The sequence below is a fragment of the Anser anser genome (assembly GCF_964211835.1).
Source record: "Anser anser genome assembly, chromosome: 3".
NCBI lineage: Eukaryota > Metazoa > Chordata > Aves > Anseriformes > Anatidae > Anser > Anser anser.
The window spans coordinates 105,749,196-105,776,809 of record NC_139722.1 but is presented as its reverse complement, the minus strand read 5'-3'; the positions used below and the strand labels follow the sequence as shown (position 1 = coordinate 105,776,809).

At 42.4% G+C, this 27,614-nt stretch overlaps 1 protein-coding gene across 3 annotated transcripts; it reads right to left on the bottom strand.

Annotated features, from left to right (window-relative positions):
• Positions 1-955: 955 nt before the first annotated feature.
• On the bottom strand, positions 956-27,504 carry STON1 (stonin 1). Of its 3 annotated transcripts, none has more exons than XM_083830497.1 (4): positions 26,416-27,504; positions 13,666-15,635; positions 5,122-5,324; positions 956-4,756 (listed from the first exon to the last, which is right to left on the bottom strand). In XM_083830497.1, exons 2-4 carry the CDS (start codon positions 15,584-15,586, stop codon positions 4,682-4,684), a joined length of 2,199 nt encoding a protein of 732 aa, XP_083686623.1. In that variant the 5' UTR covers positions 15,587-15,635; positions 26,416-27,504; the 3' UTR covers positions 956-4,681. The 3 variants fall into 3 exon arrangements, with proteins under 3 accessions (XP_083686623.1, XP_083686622.1, XP_083686624.1); XM_083830496.1 differs by lacking the exon at positions 26,416-27,504 and adding an exon at positions 24,435-25,387; XM_083830498.1 differs by lacking the exon at positions 26,416-27,504 and adding an exon at positions 16,981-19,449.
• Between the last annotated feature and the right edge of the window lie 110 nt (positions 27,505-27,614).

The window sequence follows — 27,614 nt, the reverse complement described above, 5'->3', positions numbered from 1 at the left end:
TTTAATAATTTAGAGGGATAAATCTGAGCAACCACAGAAGCCCTTTACACCAGCAGCACTTTTTTGCAGCACCAACAATTTGCTACTGCTAAAATCAGTCAGGCACATGAATTAGAAACAGGTGATTCAAGCACAGTCTGGCAGTAATGTTTTCTTGTGCGTTGCCTAATTGATACCAAGTCAACTCTACTGAAGAATGACAGACACATAAAGATTAAGCTGCACTGCTGTGTCGAGTCTTGGAAGCATTTATGTGAGGACCCATTGCTCAAGGATCATTTTCCTTGGGCTTCCCTTCCAGAGCAAACATTGTTGGATTCCTGCTCTCCTAATACTTGACCATATGCATCGTTTCACTTTTTTTTTTTCCTCCTCCTCCAAAGTCTACTGAACTTCTACCTGAAGTGATGCAAGCATTGCACATCCCCTTTAACAGTATTAACTACATAATCAGCAGCAAAAAAAAAAAAAAAAAAATCAGTAACTAGTTCTCATGGCTCTGTGGAGACGCTTTTCATTTGCATGCTATGACCTTCCACAAAGGCGGCTAAAATAACCTTTTTTGTTTTTGCTTGAGGCAACGGATTGCTCCCTCCATTTCTGATCTCTTCTAAAGTTTGGTGTCAATGTTTACATTTAGGAGGTAAAATTGACTCAACATTACAGATGAATGGAGAAAAGAAGGTCCCACATTAGAGAGCAGTCCAACTAGGTTACAGCAGTAACATACCTCTGCATATCATCAGGATGATACCAAAGTTCCTGCTTTTAATCTTGCATATTCAGCTTTCTGTGACCAGCATTATTTAAGGCTAAGAGTGATGTCCCCCATTCATACACACAGAATTATTTTTTGTAATAAACTGCAATACTTGGTGGTACAAGATCAACCAGTTAATTACAGTAAACGTAAAATGAGCTTGATAATTTTTTAATGAGGGGACAAGAAACTGCCAGTTTGAAATACAATTTTATTTTTCTAATCAATATGTAATCTACAAAGTGTTATTACAAGATCATCAGCATGATCTGCTTATATTTATACAGACAAAAATAAAATATTTTCCATTAAGAATAACAGCACTGCTTCAGAGTTATCAAAATTACAGCTAAGAATTACTAACTGCAGCAGTTAATTACTGTGTTTAGTCAACAAAAAGACAAATAAATGTAAAATGATGTGGACACCAATACGGCAGCTAAGAAGTCTGTCAAGTAAAATAAATGCAGCTAAATGCAACATGTGAACACACGTTTTCAGATGCAGAGTACTTCTGGACAACTAATATGGAGTCTGGAAAAAAGCACAGAGCATAAGGATGACCATGGCTTGGCATCACGTTCAATGGAGTGCACCATCATCCTCATTTCTCAAGAGCTGCTGCACAAAGGCAGCCAGAACATCATTCCCAGTCACTGCAAGGCTTCAGCTTTGACATCCAGTAACACCTCCTGTCCTCGTTTTTGTGCTCTCTTCTGGTTGCAGTAAGCAAGCATTGAAGATTGCTTATTTACTAGCATCAAGAATCTTCTACAGTGTTTTTTTTTTCCTGCCCGTTATAACTATTCTTCCTTTCTTCTTTTTTTCCCCACTCTCCTTTATTCTTAAAGGCTTTGATGCAGATCCCATTTTGTCAGTTAAAAGACTTCCATTGACTTCAATGGGTGTTTGAATCCAAAATTACATCAAATACAATTTACCTACACTAACACAACTAGTATAAGAAAGATTAATGCAAAAAAAGTTTGTCAGTTTGAGCAAATACAACGCTTTGTAAATAAACACTTTGAAAATAGCCGTTCTCATTGATTTACACTTAAAATTTAGAACACACCAACTGTGCTTCTCCTTTGTGAAGGAAATACAGATAATATCTAAATACTGCCCTGCAGTAAATGTTAGTGAAGTGTCAGCATCGTATGTGACCTAAGCAGTTGGAAGACTTTCAGTGAGTGCAGGTGCTAGCTGTGGACATGCAGAGAACAGATATGTGTGAAACCTGGTTCCTCATATGATGCCAATGTACCTCATGGGCTATTTAAAGCCCCAGTCCTTCTGCCAGCTGGACACCGAGCACACATTTTAGCAACTGTTCCTCATCTCCCAGAATACAGTTAGATGACTTACTGCCCAGATTTCTAAAGAATAAAAACCAGTATATTTACTCACTATCACCTGCTATAGTGTTCATAGAAAATGTTAGCAAATAAGTCTTAAACACAGAGAATGTTCATTCAATTGGTTATACTCAATGGCATCAGAGAATGCAGAAGAAATATTACAAAGGAGAAGCCAGGGTGTTTCTGCTTTAGCAGGTTGCAGTAGAATAGGAAGTTAGAATTGATGGGGGGAAGTCAGACAATCCAAACTTTCTTTCATTAAAGTGCTTCATATTTTTAAATATTCTGACAGCAAGGTATACAAACAGCAGTTTGAATCTGAACAGGGTAATTATTCAGCCTTAGGCTTCCCTAATTGTCAGGTTTAAATTGAAAGCTATGCATTAAACAGAGTAGCTTTCTTCCAATACAGGAGTATTTCTGTGGAATGGATTCCCTGTGATACTGATCCAATTCTTATTAAATTAACAGAGAGTCTGGCAAGCCTCAGATGGAAATCCAAGATTGTGCTACACAGATAAAGTTGTAGCTTGATCTTTTTATGTTAACGAGTTCAGTAAGGCTGAATGATCATTTGCACCATACCAGATACAATGTGGACTCACTACCAAGAAAGATGAATTAAAATGCTGCTTTACAGCTCTGGTATAACTACGGATTTAAGTGAATTGCAGAGCTCTGCTGTGATGCCAAGCATGAACATTTTGCCCTACTATTCACTGTGCCACTCAGTTCAGCTGAGAAGTAAACAAACTGAAATTGAATGTGAATAAAAACAAACCAAACATGACTTGAAGGTGCTAATGGCTACTAAAGTCAGAACAGGGATGGAGGATGCCGCATCTGAGACATATTTGGATACCTACTGTACTCAAATTCCTGCTTAGATTTATGATAATATAACCTGCTAATAAAAAGGATATATAGAGAAGACAAAATACCATAATAGTCTATTTGGGGCTTTGGCAATGTAATACCCATAAAAACCTGCCCCCAGGACTTACTATAGAATCTATTATGCATTTCATTCTCAGCTTCCAAACGGGTGGAAAAGTTTATTATGGTGAACTATGTTCATATTATGGCCTTCTGTTTCCTCAGACTGGTAATTTTCTCAGTACATATCCCACATTTTTCTACTTTCAGGGAATAACATTTATCTGTATTTTTACACAGTGCTCATATAAACAGTTACAAGCTGTGGCAAAATATAAAGTAAGACTTAGTGTATTACTGTATTTTTATTCTCCAATAATTTCAGTTTGAAGTAAGGATAATTTTAGGAAAACTGCAGGAAAAAAATTATCACAAGTATTTTTTTAATTTATCAGATTTTTTAACAGAGCTGGAATTACAGCCTGCATAAAATGACTAAGGGGATAATGGCTATGTGGAAATGCTAAAAAACTTTCCTAAATTACAATAATAGGAAGTTAACACATTAATATAGGGTTAGTAGCTACCTGCTAAAATGTCACACTTTCAATTCCCTTGCAATAGTCTATTCCTGCGTTGTTTCCCCTCAAAAATGCCATTAGAGCCAGCAGCATGATGAAAATACCTCACTTTCCATGCATGAAAAAAAAAAAATGCCCTCTGTCTTGAAGTTCTTCAAAGCAGCAATGCAGCAGCTTCTGCAGTTTCCAAACCAACATCTGGACCCTAAATCCTAAAGGCACAATCAGTAGCAACTCACCATTTTTTCAGCCTGTGGGCTGATGCAAATTATCAAAGCTTCATCAAATGAAATAGGAGTGGACCGTTTTACGCATGATGAGAATATGCCCCCTCACTTGCTGCAACAATGGAAAAAAAAAAGCCTGATGCTGGCACAAACATTTTAATCACATCTGCCATATGTTCTTTTTTTTTTGCCCAAGAGATTACTCTGAGTGAACCTGTAAAAGTGCTGGGGAGGAAACACTCCCTGCCACAGAAAAATGAGGAATATTATTGCTGAGGAACTCTTCCCATTTTACCAATGAAATCACCCAGTTTATAACTCATTAGTTGAGGCTCTCATAGAGAATAATATTACAGCTTGTTTTGTTCACATAAATTAAGGAGAACAAAAACACGGGGGACATAGGTTTTCAAACGCCACTAAAAAAAACTGTAATTGGTCCTGCCGGACCTTACACATATGCTGGTCTGCGCATAAGTGCTCTGGCAATTTGTACTGCTGAGCATTGTATGTCCAAGTGACATGAACTCTTTGAGCAGTGTCATTAGGTTTCAATATGGACTATGAGATCATTCCCAAGTCAGAGATATGCAACAGGAAAAAAAATATATTACAATCAGTCAAGTAAGTGCTCGCATCCTGCAAATCTTTACAAGTAGACCTTGCTCATCCTGTTTTTCCCACGACGGGAACCTGACTTGAACACAAGCCAATCAAATGAGTGCTGATTTGCAGCAACAAACCCAAAAGCACTTAAAAATATATTTGATGACCTAGTTTAGGATAAACACGATCAATGCGCTTTTTCTAACAATAGAATTTCCAATGTGAATTGATTCCTACTAATATCATGGTGATGATGCACGCGGTTCTCCTTCACTGCATTAAGCAGTTGCCAGCCTTATCTGGATCTTCTCCATCAAGCCTAATCCACTTCTTTTCAATTTCAACCTGTAGTTAGAAAACAAAAAACAGGTAGAATTAGCAAACAATGGGGGGCACTAAAAGTGTGATTTGCAGCAATGGCACAAATAAGAGCTTTGACGCAGAATCAAAACATTTCCAGACTGAACAGATTTCAAAACCACTACTCCCAAATATAGCTCACCGAGGAAAAATAAGGCTGCATTTGTCTTCCAGCATCATCTTTGATGAGACAAGGAATTATTTTTTAATGATTCTTTTGCTTGAAGTCATTATCACAAGCACATGCAAGATATGGTTAGAATACAAAGCAGATTTGCTCTGTAAATACCGTATGGAGGGAGTGGGGTAGGGGAAGAGAAGGAAAAAATTGGAAAAACAGCCCCGAATACCTGGCAATTGTAAAAAGCTTTCTGAATCACATGTTTCTGCGGCTGCACATCACTCTCTAAGCCCAGTGACTTGACTTCTGTTCCTGATGCACAGGTATCATGAATGACAAACTGTACAGTAGCAAATGGGTACCAGTCAGAAGGTATTTCCTGGTCTGATCCAAGCTCGAGTTTGTAAGACAGGCTGTGTGGATGATCTGAACCTTGGAAAACATAAAAAACAACAAACACACACAAAATCAGTTAATTATTTTTGCTTTGTTCATAACGCATGGTTAGTCTGCTGGCAGAAGACCACAGCTCTATCTTTTATTAATGCATAGCTGTTACATAGTACATTATTCTATCATCTTTTCTACTTCAGCACACTTTCCACAATGATTGTGGTTTTACAAATTAATTTACAAGTGATTTAGTAGATCCTCTCAGCTTCTGATTAAGAAAAGAGTAGTACAAATGTAGGGAAACGGCTGCTAAATTCAGACTATTAGGAAAGAATCTCAGTTTTCACTTCAGAATATATTTCTTACTTTACTGTTATAGAAAAATAAAAACTGGAAGACCCCAGCTTAGCCAAGACAGAGATACCTCCCTGTGTACAGCCAGGGCTCTCTCCTGTAGGAATTTTCCTGGGGTGTTCCTTTCAAGAGCTAGCACTATCTTGTGTAACATCATTTATTACAGTCTGTCTATAGCAGGAAGATAAAGGTATGGCTCAGACTGCAGCTCAAACAAGGTACATCCCAGCTGCCAAGATACAGGCTAGCTGGATTCCCTTCCTAGCTTTGTTTCTGCTTTGGGAAAAGAACATAACCCTGCTTCTTCTAAAAGAAAATACTGCTGAAGTAACTGTCCCGTTATAATGTGGAAATGGCATGGAAAACCATTGCTCCTTCACCTGGCCCACAGGAACACCAGGGTGAAATGCCTGCCTTCCAAAGAAACATCAGCAGAATCACTGCATGAAAGCAGTATAATAGAACGAAAAGAACCCTTTCTATCGCATCTGCATCTCCAAATTCTTTAGGGCAAAAAAGTAGCAATTTCGTGTTTCCCCTCCTCTCCAGGATTTTAAGCATCAGCATAAACAACAAACTACCATTTGGCTGCAGGCAAAGAAAGGCAGAGAAAGGATTGGCCATATTTTGCTGAAGGCAAGCCTGGCAGAATATATTTTTTATCCATTATATTAAATGGCACCTCAAAGTTCAGGCAAAAGTGTCCCATTCTTACTTTCTCCAGTGGCAGGAATCAATTTCGCATCCAAATGAAGAAAATGCTAAAGATGGGGCTAACATACACCGAGCTTTATCTATCCCATAGGAATCATCCATGTAACGTTCCATATTCAAATGCTCACAGGCATTTGACAAGACAAAAAATAATAATAATAAAGTCCTTCCATAAGAAGTAGCTGAACCCGCAGCAGTTTCCCTACAATAGCCACATCATCTCCAGTGCTCCTAGGAGTCTTGGGCTGGGCACATCCTCTTGCACGGCAGGTGGAAGCTACATATGCAGCAGCACCTTGTCTGAATTTCCCCCACAACCTGCCTCAAAACCTGCCCAAGCCAGGCCGTTTGCAATTTTAGAAAGTAATTTACCTTTGATCGCTTTTGATGGATAGAGTTCTGTCAAATATACTGGTCCCTGAGTTCACCAGAACAAAGTTTAATTCGATAAACTGCCCTCCAGATTTCATTCCAACCCTGGAAGGAAGTCAAAAGGCCCCCAACAATCCAGGGTTAAAGAGCATGAAATTCATGTTTGTCTTAAACATACTCACTAAAACAACCTTTTTACTTTTTTGTATTGGCTACTAAAGTATTATTAATATAATTAAAAATCCCCTCTCTCTCCCTTCCTTTGTTCAACGACAGTTAAAATCTGACTGCCTGGAAGAAATGGTGAGGAACGGGGAAAAAGGAACGAGAAATCTCCTTTGGATTGTCAGCCCCTGAACTTCAGATGGTGTGGGGGGGACAGAATCTCTAACTCTTTTTCTCCTCCACATATAATAACAATAATCAACAATCTAAGAGATATTTGCTGACTGCAAGTGTTTTTCTGTCGGTTCACCCAAAGCCACACAAACACAGCAGCATTGTTGCAGCCACCACTTCAGACAGGACTATGTCTGCCACTGGACAAGTGCATTCCTGCACTGTCTGGACTCTCTAAGTGGCTGGTTTACAAGCATCCACTGCCGGCTTGCTTCCAGCATATACAGCATTCAGTCCTTATCCTAAATGTTTCTTCTGTAACTATTTTTAATGTTAAGAGATCTGAACCAGATTTCAGAAAATAATTCTATATACACAGCAGATGTTGTCTTGCACCATGGGAGAGTATCAGCCACTGGCTATGAAATCCCCCAGGTTTCATTACAAAAGTGTGCGTCACACTGCAGAGGCAGCAACTCGACCCTAGGCAAAACAGCAGCAGTCGTAACACTAGATGGCACATGGTAAGAAGAGGGTTTCTCTCAGCCTCTAGGGCTATGGCTGACCAAGGATCTGAGGAGAAAGGTTTTGTCCAGCAGCATCTTGTTTGGAGTCCCTTTGTGGTAGAAGGAAAAGGGTGTACACATCTAGGGACTTTTGGAGATCAAATTCAGCATCTTCCTGCTGTGGGAGGGAGGCCTATGAAGAAATGAGTAGTGATGAGAATTGTTTGGAAAAGTATTTTGTCTTCCAAGAATGGGAAACCACAAAATTGCTTGGCATCCTCCTGGAGAGCTATCTGATGGTAGATGTCTCACGGCAGATGCCCGCTTGATTCCAGATGAAGGCATAAATGAGCCATTCCTCATGGCCTGCTGCTAGAGGGTCTCTGTTAGACATGGCATAGTTATGGTTCAGGTATCACCTAACACTTAAAAAGCCCTCTGGGCTCACATTCCAGCTAACGTACACTGTGAGAGGCAGAGCACTCAATGTCTCAGTGTTGGGATCTGGTAAATTCTGGACCCTTTCTTTCCCCTCAGAGGTAGCCTGTAAAAGCAGAGATGATAGTTTTGGGATCTGGATCAGGCTACTGCCCTGGGTCCTCTGGAGCAGCCTCCCCTGGACCCTTTTAGCTACCCCCAAAACACAGAACTCCTCCCAGCCCACCTACCTCCTGCACAAGACCAATGCCAGAGGCACTCACCCCTTCACTTGCAAACAATTTCCTCTGCCCACCACAGGGCCATGGTAGGAGCATGTAGCAACCCCTTCCCACCAGCTGTCAGACAACAACATGACTACCCAACGCTTCAAGAGATGGTGAGCATTGCCTTAGTTTTCTCCTAAAACCAGATAGTGTTTGTTACCTCTGCTCCACAAAACTATTGCTTCCCAGCCTTGCGCTACATTGGAGTTAGAAGAAAGAGAGGTTGCATGTGTAAGACTTTTTTTCCAAAACAAACAACCAACATCAACGACAACAAAGCCAGCAATGCTGAATAAGTGAGATGGTGGCCAGAACCAAAGAAAATGCAGAAAGACGAGTTGGCTACAGCAGGTACAGCAGGCAGGGTATACGTCTTTACGGTTGCCCAGTGAAAGCTAATACATGAGCTTTATTGTTAGCATATTACGCAGACGCAAGGCTAGCTAGCTATCCAAAATGTACCCTTTCAGGCATGGTGAAGACATTGACCATCTGGCCTGATGGAACTGAATCACTCCTGAAAGGTAACTGGACAATTTAGGGAGATAACTGAGCTTTTAATGGCTACCTTAGGAGACAGAAAACACGAGTCTTAGGTGTCTAGGCAACTTGTTACAACTTTTTGGAATTGAGACACCTAAGTCTTTCCCTATTTTACATGTGACGATCTGGCAAACCCAAAGATGTTCTGAATTCTTGCTCCCTTCCTTTGAAGAACAAACAACAAAAAATCCCACCATGCTATTAAATGAAATTCAAACCATCACCTAGCATTCAGACAGCACTTCACAAAAAATTAATAACCTAACTTTGCTGCCTTTACTCACACTATTTAGCACTCAATCACCCGTATGAGTAGCATTCAAGCAACCTTATCTGAGGTGGCACTGCAGGAAACACCACAGGGTGCAAATTTGCACAGCAAGAGATTAAAACGTAGTGATTATAAGACTAATGTCTCCCCAGCTCCCCCAGGCAGCACACATGCGTAGCTTCTCCAGCACAAAGACTGGAGGCAATACTGTGCTGAAATCATTATATATGTAAGTGCAGAACATTGTAAGTCCTGCTTTCACAAAGTATATATTCACACCATTTGCAGAAACTTCATTTGAGCAATTCTTCAAACTCCAAGCCTTTTAAACTTTTTTTTTTTTTTAATTAATACTAACACTCAGGCTCCAAACTCTCCATTTATGTATCTGAATAAGCACAGGCAGCTTTTAAAAATCTGGGGTATCTCACAGCTGACATAGACTTGGCATGGCCAGCACTCTTCCAAGGAAGCAGTTTAAAAGATCCAGTGGATACTAACATATTTCAATCTATAAACAATAGATAACCTTTCCTTCCCCTCTCCCTCCCCTTATTTTTTCTAAGCCTTGAATAAAGGCCTTTTGAAAGCAAAAGCCTCAGCATATTTTTTCTCCTTCCAATAAAAGTATTATGAATGTTTACATATTTCTATTAGTTTGACTGTCTTAAGATTTTTGCCACAACTTAGGACAGTTTTATTTTTGAAAGCTTAAATGTGTGCAGAATATTTGGTTAAAGGCTTTTAAAATTGACCAGGCAGTAATTCTACTGAAATGTTTCCTCAAACACATGAGCATTTCAAGGATATAGATGATTTTTCAGATATCAGCCAGAGGAATTATTCAACCATCAGAAGTTTAAGCTACTGTAGAATGCCACCAAAAAAAAAAAAAGTAGTTCTTACTTTCAAACAACATAAATCTGAGTTTAATTGTGCACAACAAATCTTAAGACGAATGAACTGCGCTCTCCTCTGTCCTCCCAGCGGCAGACTGGGACCCAAGAAGGAGATGAACAGATAGGTGAACGACTGGCTATGTGGCTGGTGCCAGGCTCAGGGTTTGGGGTTCTGTGATCTCAGACACACCTGGCCAGGTGGGGAAAGAGTGCTCTGGACAGCAAGCTGGCTGGGCTTATTACGCAAAAATAACAGGAAGGGATTCTATAGGTACATTGGCCAGAAAAGAAAGACCAAGGAGAGTGTACCCCCACTGGTAAATGAGAAGGGAGAACTGGTAACAACAATCATGGAGGAGGCTGAGGTACTCAACAAGTTCTTTACCTCACTGCCAGTCAGCCTTCTCATATCTCGAGTCCCTGAACCTCCAGGCTGTGGCTGGGGGAGCAAAGTCCTTCCCACTGTAAATGAAGAGCAGGTTCAAGACCACCTGATGACACTGAACAGGTACAAGTCTATGGGGCCCAATGACATAGAACCCAGGGTTCTAAAGGAGCTGGCTGAAGTAGTTGCAAAGCCTTTCTCCATCATATTTGGAAAGTCCCGGCAGTCAGGTGAAGTCCCTGGTGGCTGGAAAAAGGAAACATCACTCCCATTTTTAACAAGGGCGGAAAGGAAAACCCAGGGAACTACAGACTGATGAGCCTCACCTCTGTGCCTGGCAAGATCACAGAACAGATCCTCCTGGAAGCAATGTTAAGGCACGTGCAGGACAAGGAGGTGATCCAAGACAGCCTGCATGGCTTCACCAAGGGCAAATCATGCATGACCAATCTGGTGGCCTTCTGTGATGGAGTGACTGCATCAGTCAGCAAGGGAAGACCAACCCATGTCACCTACCTGGACTTCTGTAAGGCCTTTGACACAGCACCACACAATATCCTTCTCTCTAAACTGGAGAGAGATGGATTTGAAGGGCAAACTATTTGGTAGATAAGGAATTGACTGGATGGCTGTAACCAGAGAGTTATAACCAATGGCTCCGTGTCCAGGGGAAGGCTGGTGACTAGCAGGGTCCCTCAGGAGTCCAACTCAGGACTGGTGCTGTTTAATATCTTCAGCAACGACATTGACAGTGGGATCGAGTGCACCCTCAGCAAGTTTGCAGATGACACCAAGCTGAGTGGTGCGGTCGATACAACAGAAGGAAAGGACGCCATCCAAAGGGACAAGGACAAGCTTGAGAATTGGGCCCATGTGAACCTAAAGAGGTTCAATAAGTCCAAGTGCAAGGTGCTGCGCCTGGGTGAGGGTGATCCCAGACATGAGTACAGACTGGGAGAAGAAGTCATTGAGACCAGCCCTGCAAAGAAGGACTTGGGGGTTCTGGTGGACAAAAAGATCGACATGAGCCTGCAGTGAGCACTTGCAGCCCAGAAGGCCAACTGCATCCTGGGTCCAGAGGAGGGCCATAAAGATGTTTAGAGGGCTGGAGCACCTCTCCTATGAAGAGAAGCTCAGAGAGCTGCGGGATATTCAGCTTGGAGAAGAGAAGGCTCCTGGGAGACCTCACTGCAGCCCTTCAGTATTTAAAGAGCAAAAAATATTAAAAGCAACCCACACAGGCAGTCCCATAAGTCTTGAGAAAGCACACCCCCACCATCACTTCTGGCTCAGCCTCCTGCCTTGCATTAGTCCAGCCACTGCTGCTGCGTCTCTTCTGCCCCCATTGAGCAGAACATGACATACCAAGGTAGCAAGCAGCATGCAAAGTAGAGGGCTCTTCTCCAAATAACCAACAATTTGGGAGGAACCAGGAGAAAACGTATGGCATTGGCCATAGCTAAAGGCCAACCACAGCTTCTTCCAAAGCAAAGGAAGGGGAAGAACCAAGATGGTGTTAACACAATGTCCTTTCTCAAACTGACCACTGCAGCATTTGTGCCCTCTCTCGCACTGTGCAGATCAATAGAAACTGAAAGGCAAAATTGCTCGAGGTTCAAAAGACCTCATCGCCTAAACAAGACCCAATGTACAACACGGAAGGCACTGCTACTTCCATGTAGTATCATTAGTAAAAAGATTCACTGTACTCTGCCAGCAGGCATGCAGTAGTAATTCATACTCTCACAAACACCACATTAGCATGTTGATGCCAGACTCTTTGGAATGGCATTTTAATACCAAAAGCAATCTAGTTCATACGTAGGCTCAGGATAGTATTCCTTTTTCATTTGCTCCTGCTTCAGTTTTTCTTTCAATCTGACACTTCAGTGACATAAGCAACAATCAGAAGTATTCAAATATGAAACTGTAAAAAAAAAAATCTTAATTAAACTACCAAGCAGATTTAATATAATTTACAGGTAGTTAAAAATGAGAAGAAAGTAATCCACAGGAGGTTTTGTTTGCTTGTTGGGGGGGGTGGGGGTATTTAATTGCTTTGAATGCAAAGTCTCACCTGCTCACACGTCTAGCTGTCAGAGGTAGTGAGTGGACATGTCAGATTAGTACGAGCATACCTGAAACCAGGAATTCAAAGACTGAATCTCTTCTGGACATTTTGAAGTGGTAGTTTGTCCAGACAGTCAGGATGTTACAAGACTAGCCCAAGCTATTTGTAAATACTACGCACCTACTGCCTTTTTAAAAGTACAGATTTTGCAGATGTTTTAGGCAAATACTTTAATAGATGCCCTTGTCTCACACAGATCCCCAAAGTCTCACATACATAAAATGCCTATCCACGAAAAGGTTCAAGTGCCTTCACCCTACAGACCTTAAACCAGAGTGATACTTTTGTCAAGATCTTGCATGCCTTTAGAAAAAGATGACGTGGCCTAGTAATGATTGAACATGATTAAACATGATTGAAAACAGGAATTTTAAAACCATATATTTATATTTTCCTGCCCTCCAAAATTGTCTTTCCCTCAGTTAATATAAACCAACTATTTTGCTTAGAGAAAAATTAACAATTCCCATGTGCATGACTACAAACTTAACTGGCTTTACTGCAGCAAGTATCTAGAGAGGTATTAGCACCACAGAGAAACAGGAATAAAGTGGGAGGCATTTTTGGCAGTGCAGTTATTGCCATGAACATACCATCTCAATACACAAACCCATAAAGAGGCAGTAGATAACAGCCTTTGCAGAAGCACAGTCAAGTTGCTACAAGTATGACCACAGCACCTTCTAATTATATATCATACCCACCATTTTTTGAAAGATGCTAGAAATCCAGGACACAACAGTTCCAGTACCACCTTTCCTATTAACTGTATGACACTGGGTGAACAAGTCATTTCATCTACCAGCATTTGCTTCCCATCCCCGCACTGTCCAGCACAAACCTGTGAAGCATAAACCCTCCCATCTATTTTTTACTATAGGCTTGAGGTTTACTCAGAACGATGAGATCCACTTCCACACTACTGCACCCTTAAGATTAGTGACAGTAATACATCTGCCTCCACTGAATTAGGAAAATGCCCTTGAAAAAAAAAAAAAAAGGCTATTTTTTCTGAAAGGTTAGTCCAGCTTCCCCCAATACCACCAATATAGACACAAATCAGAAGTACTGAATCTGATGGAGGCACAGAAGCATAAAAACAGGGCAAAGTCCTCAGAAGACGTGCACCCAAACCCATCAATTTATAGCACAAATTATTTACTTGAGTTTTTATCTGGAAGCCTGTCTATCTTCCACACAACAGCCCTGTAGGCACTTTCATATTTCGCTGTTCCAACCGAGACTTGTATTACGGGATCAGATTCAATCTCATGTAAAGAACCAAGGCATGTTCTTCGATTCATTTTTGCTTTTAGGGACTTCTGCCTTTGGAGGTTCATGGTCCAAAGTGCTTTGATCCACTGAACAGGAACTGGAAAGCGTATCATAACATTTTCACAGTATTTCACAGAGGGTAAACGTGTTATAGCTGAAGACATATTTATAAAAGCCTGAAGTTCTACATATGCCCCCTGAACCACTACTGCAGCCTTCACAGAAAACGGAAGGTCTTCTCCATGGTACTGTGTCCTGAAACGCATTAGCTCCAGCCTATAGGCATCAGGGGATATAAACTTAATAATTCGTGATTGCTCAAATTCCTGCGTTTTGACACAGCTATGGAAATAGCAATCAAGAATGTTGATCCATTTCTTCTCCACATCCTTCTCAAAGTAATGCTCATCCCTCTTCTGGAGTTCCAGGTCGTTCAGAGTCAGAAAGCAGTCAGTACTTCCATTCACAAAACACAAACAATAAATGTGTGTGATGACAGCACTTTCTACAAGCTTTCCTTCTGCTTTAGTGATTTTCCCCCAGAAGTTATCCACTATTTCTAGAGTCATTTCTTGTTCTTCATAATTTCTCCTTTGCTTAGAAACGGTAGGAAGTTTCATAAGCTCTTCCTCAACTGTTACAATGAAATCAGTGAAGTCATTATAATCCGTGGTTCCTAACTTTAACATCTGCTCTACCTCCGGCTCATGGATCACTTCTACTTTGGGATGATACTTCCTTTTCTCTGTGTAAGAGACACACTCAATCTTCACCGTATGGATTTTTCCTGAAACATTATAGCTCTCTAGTTTGGGTTCGGATAGCTTACAGTGTGGCTGCAGCTGGAATTCTCTGAAAGGTTTCTCAAGGCCCTTTTCATAGTACATCTGCAACACACCTCCTGCAAGAACCCTCAGGTAAATAGGACCCCATTGCCGAGATGACATCATGTTCTTCTTTTCAGGAATGCGCAGCATGAACGGCCATCCATCAGCTTTCCGGCTCCTGAACAGGCCATGAGGAACAGTTGGGGACTGCTTGTGCCACGCGTGAGCACTGGAAATGGGTAAGCTTCCCACAGTGTCAGAGCCATCAGCCTGCAGGTGTTCAAGCCTCTCACAGATGTAGCTGAAGGAGCCCTGGTTAAGGCTCTTCTGATCATGGTAAACCTCTTTTTCTTTAGAATGACAAATGCCTTTGTTAATCGCTTTGTCCTTCCTGCATGTGTTAACATTAGCTGGTGATGTGCTGAGTGCGCACCCTTCCCTCCAAAAGGGACTGGAAAAGCCACAGTCACTCTGGAAGTGGGGGAAGCGCCCCAGTGTCAATGACTCTCCTGACTTGTCACAGCCTCCTTGCAGATCAGGGTTTCCCTCATCTGTTGATTTGGAGAACGAAGTCTTAACTGGATTGTCGTTAGTCAAAGGAAGGCTGCTGGATTTCTGCAAGGCGAGGGAAGAGCAAACCCCAGGTGATGGAAGGTTAACATTTGATGGCCATTCAGGAATAGGATACAGGATATGAATCCCAGGGTTCTGGATGCACGGATTGCCTGGGTAGTCTCTGGTTGGTGTGGTCAGTGGAGAGTTAGTGGGGGGCCCAGGGCTTAGGTAGAAGTCAACTACAGGAGACGAGAGTGGAGTGCTGCCTGTAGAAGATGATCGACTTGAAGATTCATGCACGTTAGAAAGGTTGAGTTTAAGGCCATTTGCTTTACAACTGCTGTGATTATCAACCAGTTTCTGAGGTGACTGGAAGAGTGGCTCGTCATCAAAGGTAACCCAATTGGTTGGATTTGTGGAACACATCTTGTAAGAGAAACCTGAAGCACTCGCAGATATATCACCCTCAAAGCATCTATAAAGAAAGAACAGACACAATCAGAAATCAATTCTATTGAAAGACAAAACCAAGAAACCCAGCCCTTACAATACTCAAACCACACAAAGCTTAAAATTTGCATGCAGTTTACAAATCATATAGAATCACAGAGTGTTTTAGATTGGAAGGGACCTTAAAGATCATCTAGTTCCAACCCCCTGCCATGGGTAGAGATGCCACCCACTAGACCAGGTTGCTCAAAGCCCCAACCAACCAACCTGGCCTTGAATACTTCCACGGATGAGGCATCCACAGTTTCTCCAGGCAACCTGGCCTGGTGCTTTATCACCCTCACAGTAAAAAATTTCTTTCTTTTATCTAACCTAAACTTACCCTCTTTCAGTTTAAAACTGTTACTCAGCCAAATGTACTTTGTGTGTTACATGTCTCTGTTCTCTTCAGAGACCTCTGACTTATGCTCTCAGAGATCAGACATCACAGTAAAGTTAGAGGAGGGGTGGAATGGCTTATAAACAAGCAAGAGCTACCTATAAGGATGAGCAGTACATCCCTGTTGAAGGGTAGACTGTAAGAATCTGGAGGAGATACAAGCTGTTGAAGCTCACGTCAAAGCCAAGTAAGTAACAACATATGCATCTGCCAAGCACTGAATTGGCTGGTGTCCTGGAAAAAGCACCAGGCTTCAAACAAATTAATGCACTTATCAAACAGAGTAACTTTGGTGAATTGCACAGCTAGATGTCCTTTGAGCAAGACTGTAGCCAGTAAATAATTGTCTTGCCTTTGTTGTTCTAAACCATGCACTGAAATGTAAACGCTCATTGTATCCTTATGCAAGATAAGTCATCCACAAAGTACTCCTCCCCACTGCTCCCGACTAATGCAGAAGTGAGAAATAAATTGCTGTTGACTGCAGAGGAATCCAGTACAATGAAGCACCACAGGGCCTACATAAACATCGTTCATTTGCAAAACAGTATTCTTATTGTGTTAGAGTGTGTTCGCATTTGCCGGAAAGCACAAGGAAGGCAGAGTTCATGTGCACAAAACCACCTGCACACATACTACTCTGTTAATTACGGTTAGATAACAATAATTTAGAGCCATTCTCCCTCATACGCAAACAGCCATAGTCAAGCCATTTCTTAATTGCACAGCAAGGATGTACGCATATAATCATGTAACCACAAAAGCCATTCCTCATCTGCAGCGTTTAGAGAACTGTCTGTTTCTAGAGATGACAAACTTCAGCCAAGTGGAATCTTATCCTACGAGTCATTATTTTTCAAAACTTCTCCCTTATTTCTTGGCCAGCTTATAGCCTTTAAGAAAGCATCATAAACTGACACAAGACACTCACCCTGCTGTTGAACAAACAAGGGATTGGCATGGACCCTTTGGTCCTTCATTATTTTTCTGAACTCTCAACCTTTTTGTTCAAGAAAAATATTTGCACTATGCTAGTTATTTTATAAGTATTCTCCTCCCCACTTAAAAAGAGAAGGAGAAAATGAGCAAACAAGTTACAAAGGACAATCACAGCTCAGACAAAAAACTACTACTGTATCCTTCACCCACTCAGTCACTTCATCAAAATCAAGTGTGGCAGTGGAAAGAAAAATCAAAGCTCTTTGGTCTCATATTTGGTCATGATGTTTTCTTCCTATTTCACAGCCTTCTTCTCCGTCCCCTCTGCAGTATTTACTGACTGCTTCTGCAAGCAGGAAGTTTCGATGTTTTCAGGCTTGCTCCATCCCCATCTGGCATTTATGAAAGGTAAGTGACTGCCAGCCAGAGAAAAATACTGAGGGTGAAAAACCACGCTGAGCAAGGAGACTGAGAGACCTTCTTGCTGCCTGGGCTCCATGGATGTAGCTGAACGGAAGTGACGGTGCACTCGGGAGCCTGACAAAGCACAGCCTTCCTGTCCCGCTGCTGCAACACTGAAGGGGCAAATCACAAAAACTTGAGATCGTGCAGAAGAGGAAGAAAATATAAAACAGGAACATTTGCAAACCTTGTTTACAGGAAAAAATATTCATTTTCCAGTGCATTTCCCTTTCACATTTCAAGTGAAGTTTTTCAGTGCCCTTTATTATTTCCAGATGTTGAACTATTTTTTTCCAGCCTCTGTTGCTATTCAGCCTTTTTAAAATGTGATGTTGCAGATTATTCAGCATGTTTTTTCTGTTACAAAACACACTCATAAAGATGTTGGAAATGTAACTGCTATATACTTAACCTCAGTCAATAAATGTCTACAAAAGGAAACACTTTGGCAGATGGAGCTCTCATTTGCAGTTACAGTATCATTCATGTACCCGTCAAAAACTGCAGCTTTCACCTTTTATTACTTGTTCAGGAATGTGTTTAAAAAAAAAAAGATGCTGATATTAAAAACAAAAAAAAAACACAGGCAAGAAGCAAGTGTTGAAATAGATAGCAATTCCACTGCTATTGCTCACTAATTACTGAAAGCAACTACTGGGAGTGGAGAAAAAAATCCAAACGGATCTTTAAAAGCAATTTTTGTAATGTCATGCTAATATGATGAAATGCACCCTCTCCTCTGTTACAGGCAGCACCATTCATCTAGTCCTTAAAAGAAAAACACACATTTATAGTCTTACCTACTTTATGTAGTTTGTTCTCGGATGCTTTTACATCTGTACGACACAATAAATTAATCCTGTCTCTCAAGTCCTCTTTTGTTCTAAAAAGTGCTTCAAATTCCTTCTTAAGAATTAGCACATTCCTCCTTTAAAAGGCATTAAAATCGGGCTGTAAAATAGACGTCGTTTGGCTCCAAAAAGCTCCCTTGGGACCCAGGTAAGCATAACCCAAATACTTTAGGTAACAGGAAAACGATACAAGATGCCATTGATCTCTCTGACCACGTACGCTATGCAGCCCATAACATCTAAATTACAAGCACGTGTGGTATGTCCTTCAGATATGTGACAGGAAATACCATTTTTAGAATATTAAAATCACAAACAAAAAGCTGGCTGAAACATCAGCTGATATTAAATTTGACTGCAGCGAACTCAAGAGCTGCGACTCAGCTCAACCCATCGTGTTCTGCCTGAAAACAATCCTTGCATTTAGCAAATTAACTCAGTCCCTCAGTGTTTAACGAACAGAAGTTGCAGCTGTAACTTCTTCACTTTGATACCTTGAGGATGTAAGGAAGAGGATTCCTACCCTATTATTGAGAGATTTTATAGGCTGCAGCTATTACCAGGTCCTTTGCTGCTTCTAAAATCCCAGATCAAATCTGCAGCTAAAATACTACTCAGCTTCTGTGCCTTGCGGGGGGATGCCGCTATCTGTTCCTGCAGCGAAAGGGTAACAACAACTTACTTGCTGCAAGGTGCAATTGAAGGTATCGACTATGGTATTTTTAATCCAGATACACCTTGGTCCTCAGCTAGCTGAGGACGGTGACATCCTCCAGTTGTGTCTCCACCACCCCGATGGAGCAGCTTCTCATCACCCCCCTTACAGCAGGGAAGAACCAGCACGTGAGCCAGTTCTGTCCACAGCCCAGCACATCACAGTACCCAGACCGCCTGGGCTGTCTGCAGGCTGAAAAACGTTGGGGGTCATGCAGCTGCTAGTGAACCCCCTGAGCATCTCGGTCCCAAGGTCTTCCCAGCTTCTGGCACCAGGTAAAACCTTCAGGCGCATCCCTGTGGATTTCAACATGAAGGGGCTGGTTGCAGGACAGTCTCCATCACAGCACAGCTCCCATAACAGCAGCTCGCAGCCTGAGCTGACTTGCTTTCACAGGTTTGCCCAAGGATTGCCTCCTGGTTTTATGTTTGTTTTTCTTTTCCTTATTTTCCTTTTAAAGATATTGAAGAGGAGTGGGGTCAGTTAACAAGGAATAAAAGGGAAACAAGTCCCTTTTGCAAAACATATAGTAAGTGAAGGTAATGTTTGATAGAGTGTATTCATATTCCAAAATACACAGAGAAGCATAATTACATAAACACATTCATTGTCACCTCTCTAGCCCCAGAGACTATTGCGTGCCTTCAAAAGCATTAGACTATATACAGTCTTTAAGTAAGTTCTCTTTGTAACACCTGAGCACATCTCTTAGGCGTGCTACTTCCATGGTGGGATCTTACTAGGCAAACGTCAACATTGCACATTGGTTCAAGCTCAAAAAAAAAAAAGGCAGATTTAGCAATGCACATATACCTACACACACTGTAACAAAACGGTTAAATAAACCCTTCAAAACCAGCTGAACTCTTGGCACAAGCTGCTCCATTTGTGGACAACACCTGGCAGTTTTATTTCTGCCCTGCCAGAGAGACTATGGCCCCCATACATTAATGCATGTAAATGATATTTCCAGGAACATCATCATCCACTCTCCACATGCTAACTAGAAATCTAATGCAAAACTCTCCATACTATGCATGCCGCAGTAAAGCTGTCCCATAATGACACCATATGAGTTGTTACTGTTTATTGTATAAATACGCAGACGACTCTTAAAGCATTTTGCCGTAAAGCATAATGGTTTCACAGGGAAGTACAAATTCTCTGCAGTTTAAGCAATAAAGCACATATGGTATATAAAATAACCTAAACATTTGTAAGTCCTTGTAATATCCAAGTAAAATATGGCAAATGTATCTCTCAGTTTTACAGCCATATTCCTTTATCACCATATAGTTTATTACTTAACTACACAAAGAAAAAAATGAAGAACACCTTCTATGTAAAACGTTGCTTGATTTATGCTGATTTGCCTCAGATTTTGAGACTACATATGGCTGCACTTTTATTTAACTCTGCTCTACGTCTCCTAGGCGGAGAAAAAAAATCTACAATCTATACATGTGAAACGAACACAAGCAAATGACAAAACTGACTGTGAAAAATTGGCTTTCATTTGCGTTTTGGATATATACGTGAAGTCTTCCACTGCATCACTCATTTCGTTACTTTTAGAAAAATAAGTCATTGGGCTAAGAGTCAAAAATACAGACAGACTTCAAAGCATAACGTGAACTTGTATTTACAGCGTTGGCTCCGCAGAGCATGGGCGCAGCTGGGAGAAGCTGTTCACGTGGGATTCCAAACTCCTTGCGCCAGGAGCACAACCTCCATGCGAGGCAGGAGTAACTTGCTCCGTCCTGAGTCACGCACAGCTGACAGATACAGCTGCTGATACTGCACACACAAGTGTGAAAAAGTTAACATTCTTAATTGGGGGTTGGAACTAGGTGATCTTTAAGGTCCCTTCCAACCCGAGCCACTCTATGATTAATAGCATCAGCACAATGCTGCCTGTGTCCAGCAGGGCTCATACTTGCAATGGGAATAAAGCAAATCTCACATCTGGACATTGTCTATGCTGGGGAAAAAAGGCACCCAACATGCAAACATTGCAGCAAACATAGAAGGGTAAGAGGTTATTAGGTTATTAAAACGTCAAGTCCATGTATTGGCCCAAATGCGCTGTCCCTGAAGAGCATCCAGCACTCGGGACAAATTCTGTACAGCGGTGCTCAATGGAGCACCTGCTTCTCTGCACCTCTGGGTCATGTCTCATGCCTTAAAAAGCTGCAAACAAATAGTAAATTCACACACGAGGGAATACCTACAGCAAGCTTTCAAAATAAAATGAAAAAAGCAACAGTGCTGCCAGATTCTCATCTCTAACATCTACTACAGGCTGTGTGGCTGTTACTGAAGAGGGTTTCCCCCAGAGAAGCAGCTCATCTTGCTCACTACAAAACAAGGCTAGACAGTGATAACCTTCCAGTTTATATTGAACAGAATAATTTACTTGGAAGTGCATTATCAATCTTCAAAGATCACTGAGTCCAACTGCCCAACCACTTCAGGGCTAACCAAAAATTAAGGCACATTAATAAGGGCATTATCCAAATGCCCCTTGAACACCGACAGGCACGGGGCATCAACCACCTCCCTAGGAAGCCTGTTCCAGTGTCTGACGACCATCACAGTAAAGACACGTTTCCTAACGTCCCGTCTGAACCTCCCCTGGCACTGCTTTGTGCCATTTCCCTGTGTCCTATCACGGGTTACCAGGGAGAAGAGCTCCGTGCCTCCTTCTCCACTTCCCCTGCTCAGCAAGTTGAAGAGAGAAGTTGTATGAAAATTTAGCAAAGCTATTCAAAGGCATTTTCAATTTTCCTATGGAATAACTACCCCAACCTTAACCAGTAGGTGCTGTGAATGAACTCCTCATGCCTGGATCCACCCTAACAGACCTTCCCTAGCATTCAAACGTGAAGTAATTGCAAAAGCTGCTTCAAAAAGACAACAAAACCACATGCATGACTGCCCTTGAGCATAATGTGATCAGCTTAAGTTGATCTCCCCGTATGCCGTAAGCCACGATGCCCACAGCCTCCCTCCTTGCTCCTGTGGTCACGCAGCCAGGGCGAGTCACACGAGCTTGCTCACTGATCCAACTAAGTGCACGGCTGCAGGGCACACCAGCTTTAACATGAAGTTGGCACTCTAGAAAAACAGGAATACTCCTTCAGCCTGCAGATACATTATAAAACACATAGATCAATGACTGCAACAGCACAAAGAAGTCAGTAAGAAGCCCATCTCCACCAACAAAGCATCCAAGAATCACAGGCTTACAATGAAGATTCTAACATAAAGAAAAAAAAAGTTTTCCCAATCCACAGCTACACTGAACTCTTCTGTTTTTGACGAAAGGTGATCGTATCTTGCACTGTACCACACCACCAATTCTGGACTGGTATTTAAGAAAGATCCAAAACCACAGACTTTACAATTAAAAGGTAATGAGAATGACAAAAAAAAAAAGGCTAATCTCTGATTTATCATCTAGCCTTTTTATTAAAGGCTCTGATTTATCATCTAGCCACAAGAATGGCAACTGTCAATACTCAAAACAAGTCTAAGCATCTCTCTTGGGTCCATCAATGGTTCTCACTTCCCAGGTGGTCCCTTCAGAAGGCTCAGGAAGGGTACCCATGAACAGAGAGGCGCTGGGAAGGCCAGGTCTCAGTAACATGCTTTTGGTAGCACACACTTCCGTGCACCCTTGGAGTTCAGGTACATACCTGAGCACACAGTACGGGCCATCCCCATGCTCATGCCCCACTCGCTGGCAAACAGGTGATCAGAAGGGAAACATTCAACAGGACAGCATCCACTGTCAGAAGTGGTAGGAGTATTTCTACTAAGTTGGCTGAGAACAGCGTTAAGCCATAAGAACCCCAAAATGGTAATCCAAGTAAAAGCAAACACCTTTAATAGAAAAAAACTTTTCCTAGAAGACATAAAAACAAGTTTGATCAAATCAGTACGGTAACTAGTAAGCATTCTCTTCATCATTTGTTTTCCTTCTTCCCATTGTCCATTTAGACGAGATACATAAATCATCTTTAATTCACTTCATGCACATGCTTGCTTGTCTCCTTTATACAGCACACCCCTCCATGGGGCCTCTCTTCTCTATACAAAAAAAAAAAATCACCCCAATTAGAGGATAAACAGGGGAGAAGAGGCCGAAGTTCCTGCTGCCATCCAGTCCCCTCTCGCATTGCCATAGCGACTGCACAACTCATGCTCTGCAGGCAGATTTTGGGGAGCCAGTGAGCAGTCACAGAAGAGACTCATGCAAACTGTTTATTGACAGTAGCTGACATTTTACTGCACAGAAGGCTTTTTTGTTGGTTCCCCCCCTCCCTTTTTTTTTTTTTCTTTAAACCATAACACAGTGCTCTGGCCTGGAAAAGATGGGAAAATAAATGTTTGTTGTTTTTTTTTTACAGTACTTCTGCAGGTCACCAAGCTAATGGCATGTCACTGAATTTACTGAAGCATCCTTAAACTGTGTTTGGGAAACGAGTTATCATTAGGAATGCACAAACATCTCACACAAGTGCTCTGGTCACGGCAGAACTGCAGAGGGCTTCAGCAAGTAGTTTATTTAACATCCAAACTCCTCCCCATGAGCAGAGGCAGGGATTTATAACACGCTACCGAGCAGCAGAAACGCAGTCATGTACAGCTGTGTCATTTCTCTAAAATCAACAACCTTATTTTAGAATTAAGCAGCCCTCTGGATGAAAAATAAAACCAAACCAAACCAAAACAAAACAAAAAAGTCCTGAACGCCTTGGCACACAGATTGCATATCAAAATGTTAAACAGGCCATGTTTAGAAACAAATTTAAAACTGGTCCCCAGCTAGTGTTTGTAGCGTCCCTGGGAAGCCATGGATGAAATGACACAACGAATACGTGATGAAAAAGTATGCTTCAAAACCTCCTTCCCCAAATCTAAGCGCTGAATAACAAGAAGCAGGGAAGCTATTTGAAATACTACACTTAGCACATTCACTGAACCACACAGTATACTTGGGGGGAGGATGGATGTAGGGATGGGGGGGTATATTCAGAGTCCGTTTTTACATCAGCATTTACATCAGCATTTTTACATCAGCATTTACATCATGCTCATACTATGCATGAGCATACCTCATGTTTTAGTGGCCAATAAACAAGTGCTAGTACCTTCCCAGAGATTAACACACCACATAAAACTTGCAGAGCTCTTAACATGAGAAGTACTACATGGAAGCTACTGCTAACATTTTCTGACAGGCCCACTCTCTCCTAAACTGCAGGATATTCTGTTTCTCCCTGTCACAAAGCCTGAACATTCATACTAACAAGGCATATCATAATTAAATCCTTACTGCTTAATTGAATAGAAGTATTTTTAATAGCTACCGATGACAGTCATGTCAGAAAGTACGATTCCTAATTCGCTTACCCAAAAATCCTCATCCGGATTCCTCTCCAAAAGCACCTCTAAGATAGATGTGGACCCCGTGGTATGGACCCATGTTTGGAGCAGTGCTTGAAGAGCTGCAGCCTGTGGGCATCCCCAACAGGCTCAGTTCAGAAGGACGGCATCCCGTGGGAGGGACCCCACGTGGAGCAGGGGCAGAGAGTGACTGTGAAGGAGCAGCGGAGACGAAGTGTTAGGGACTGACCGCAGCCCCCATTCCTCTGGGCTGCTCAGGGGGAGAAGGTAGGATAGGGTGGATGGGGGAAAGCTGTTTGTAGGTTGTTTTTAGTTCCTCACTGTTCTAGTCTGCTAGTGATAGGCAATAAATTATATTCATCTCCTTATACTGAGTTTGTTTTGGCCATGGCACTAATTGGTGAGCAATCTCCCTGTCCTTAACTCAACCCTCGAGCCTTTTTCCATCGTGTTTTCTCCCCCACTTCCTCTGAGGAGGAGTGAAAGAGCGGTTGTGGTGGAGTTCAGTTGCCCAACAGGGTAAAAGCAAGATGCCAGAGTTAACATTCATGCATGGATAAACTTCAGAGTTTGCGTTAATTTGTTATTTAGAGATCTGGATTTGGGTAGCAACATCCAAAAGCTGTCCCATTAAGTTTATGCATCCCAATATTTTTTTGAAGGGATTGAAAATAAGTGTATGTGCAAAAGGAGAGAGGAAGAAGGAGAATAACCAGCTCAGATCATGAAGCGAGGACCCAATACCTACCTCTGTCCAGAATTTCCTAACAGTGCAAGGTACAGCTCTAACATCAGTTACGTATAAGTATAAGGTCTGGCCAAACTCTAGTAGTACAAACTACTTCTGTGCTCTAAACTAGTTACAGACTAGTTATATGGTGCGGTGCTAAGCACTGCTCTCCATATAGCTACTCATACAAATAGTCAGGGAAGTAGGTAAGCTTTTTTTCATAACATTTTCTTGCCGTAGGTGCACTTTCAATGCAATAAAGCAGACTATTTGATGTTTTGCCTTCAGCTAACCTTCTTCTTTTATTACACATGTAAAAAAGCCATGACCTCCAGACATGGAAAATGGAGCTAACAGGAAGGTGAACAGTTCATATGTAAGAGCCTCAAGCTCTAAAACTTCTTTTCCCTTCCCCATCCAGACGTTACCATTCTCCCCCAAAAAGTTAAGTCCTGTTTGCAGAAAAAACAGGTTTCTGGTGCACTCTGCATCGGTGAGAAAACATCCCAAACCAGGAATGTGAGCGTAGACATTCGTAACCTAACTTTTACCATGCTTCAATAAAATACTCCAGTCAGCATTTTTCCTAGCACATTTACGAGGTGCTCTCAGTTGTCGCAAATAGCAGAACACCTAAATCTTTTAAAAAATAAGAACCAAAACTTTACTGAAGAGACCCCTCTCCGTGAATACTTAGTTAAAACCAGAAAGCAAAAGTTTTCTGCAGTCTTTGTCACCTACACTACTCTTGAATTGCATCTCCAGAGTTTGCACGGAGGGCTTATTTATACACACTAAGTGCAGTCTGACCAGCTCAGACACGTGCCAGCGCTGCAAGGCACATTCTTCAGCTGGATGTGCTGTTTGTTTTCCCAAAGCCCTGTGTCCTGCTGAACATACAGCAGGAATTTCTGCACCAATAACTTCAAACGCTGCGAGCACACACGCACAGTTTAACATCACCAGCTGCATTACTAGAAAACATGAGAAAAGGCTCCAGGAGTTAATTTTGCTTCAAATAGCACACGGAAAAAAAAATAAATAAATCCTCGCTGGCCTGGCTCCCTGCTTAAACAAGGCGAAAGTCCTGGGAACTCGGGGGATGCCCGTACCCAGCCCCACAGCTCCGCGCCCCGGCACGCCGCGCAAACCCAGCCCCTTCTCGCCACTTCGCCGTCGGTAAACAAACAAAGGTAGAACTCGGTATTTATTAAATCCCGTTCTTCAACCAAAAAACAGAGAACCTCACCCACTTACCCCGCTCCAAGCGACCGGCTGCGCCTTAACTACCGGGAAAACGCCGCTGCTGACGGCGACGCCGCCGGCCCCGGCTGCCCTCCGGCGACCCGCGGCATCCGCTGCAGCCGCCCGGGCAGGGAGCGGGGCAGCCTCCGGCCCGCCCGGGAGGGGGTCACCGCTGTCGGCAGACACAGCCGGCACCAGCCGAGCAGGAGGCGACGGGGTCCGGGACCGGGAGCGGGACCGGGAGCGGGTCCGGGTCCGGGTCCGTGCCCAGGCTCCGCCTCGCCTCACCGCCCCGCCCCGCCCCGGCCCGGCCCGGCCCGGCCGCCCCCGCAGCCCCCGCGGCGCCCGGCAGGGCCGCCATTTGCCGTGCGGCGGGACCCCGCCGGGCTGAGCCTCGGTCGGAGAGCTGGTCGCTCCCGGAATTTATCTTCAAAACAATTTTCTTTGTAAGAAGTGGATAGTGTTCCCATGGCAAGGACGTTGTTGTAATCCTTGAGATGAGCAAGCCGAGTGCTTGCCTTTCCGTTCTGTGCCTGAGCACATCTTCTGGATAAACTTTGAGAAGGGACGGGGATGCGTTAAGCAGGCGGCGCGGGCCGGACTCCACCGCAGCTGCTGGCAACAAGCACAGTCTCTTCTCCAGTGGCACCAAACACTGCCCTCAAGGTCACATCTTTCAAAGGTGCAAAATAATTTCCCTCTTGTGCTGCTCGCATCCCAGAAATTCTTTCGAACAATTTCCTCTTATCTTGAAATTCAAACAGCAGAAGTGGATCTGCTGAACAGCGAGACCATGGGAGCCATTCAGCTGCACTTACAGCCTAACCTTGTTTCATTTCCTGCCCTTTCCCAAGTTTACAATAAGTGTGCTAACCACTGAACCGTCAAGTCTGCAAAACTTTATGGTTTTAAGCAGGACTGTTGGTGAAATTACAGAAATTCTATTTTATTTAACTCTCCAGCATATACCAAACTTCAAAGAATAGGGGAACCTTTTCAATAGGGGAAAAGCAAGTGCTTGTTCTAACATACATCATGAATTTAAAACAGTTACTTTCTAGACCCATTGTTAGAATATGGTAATATCTGAGCCAATTTTTCTTAGATGTTATAATTCATATAATATGATATAGCATTGCTGGATTTGATTTTCACCAACTTTTAATAATAAGCGATATGCATAAAAATTCTGATATATCCAGTGAAGACTG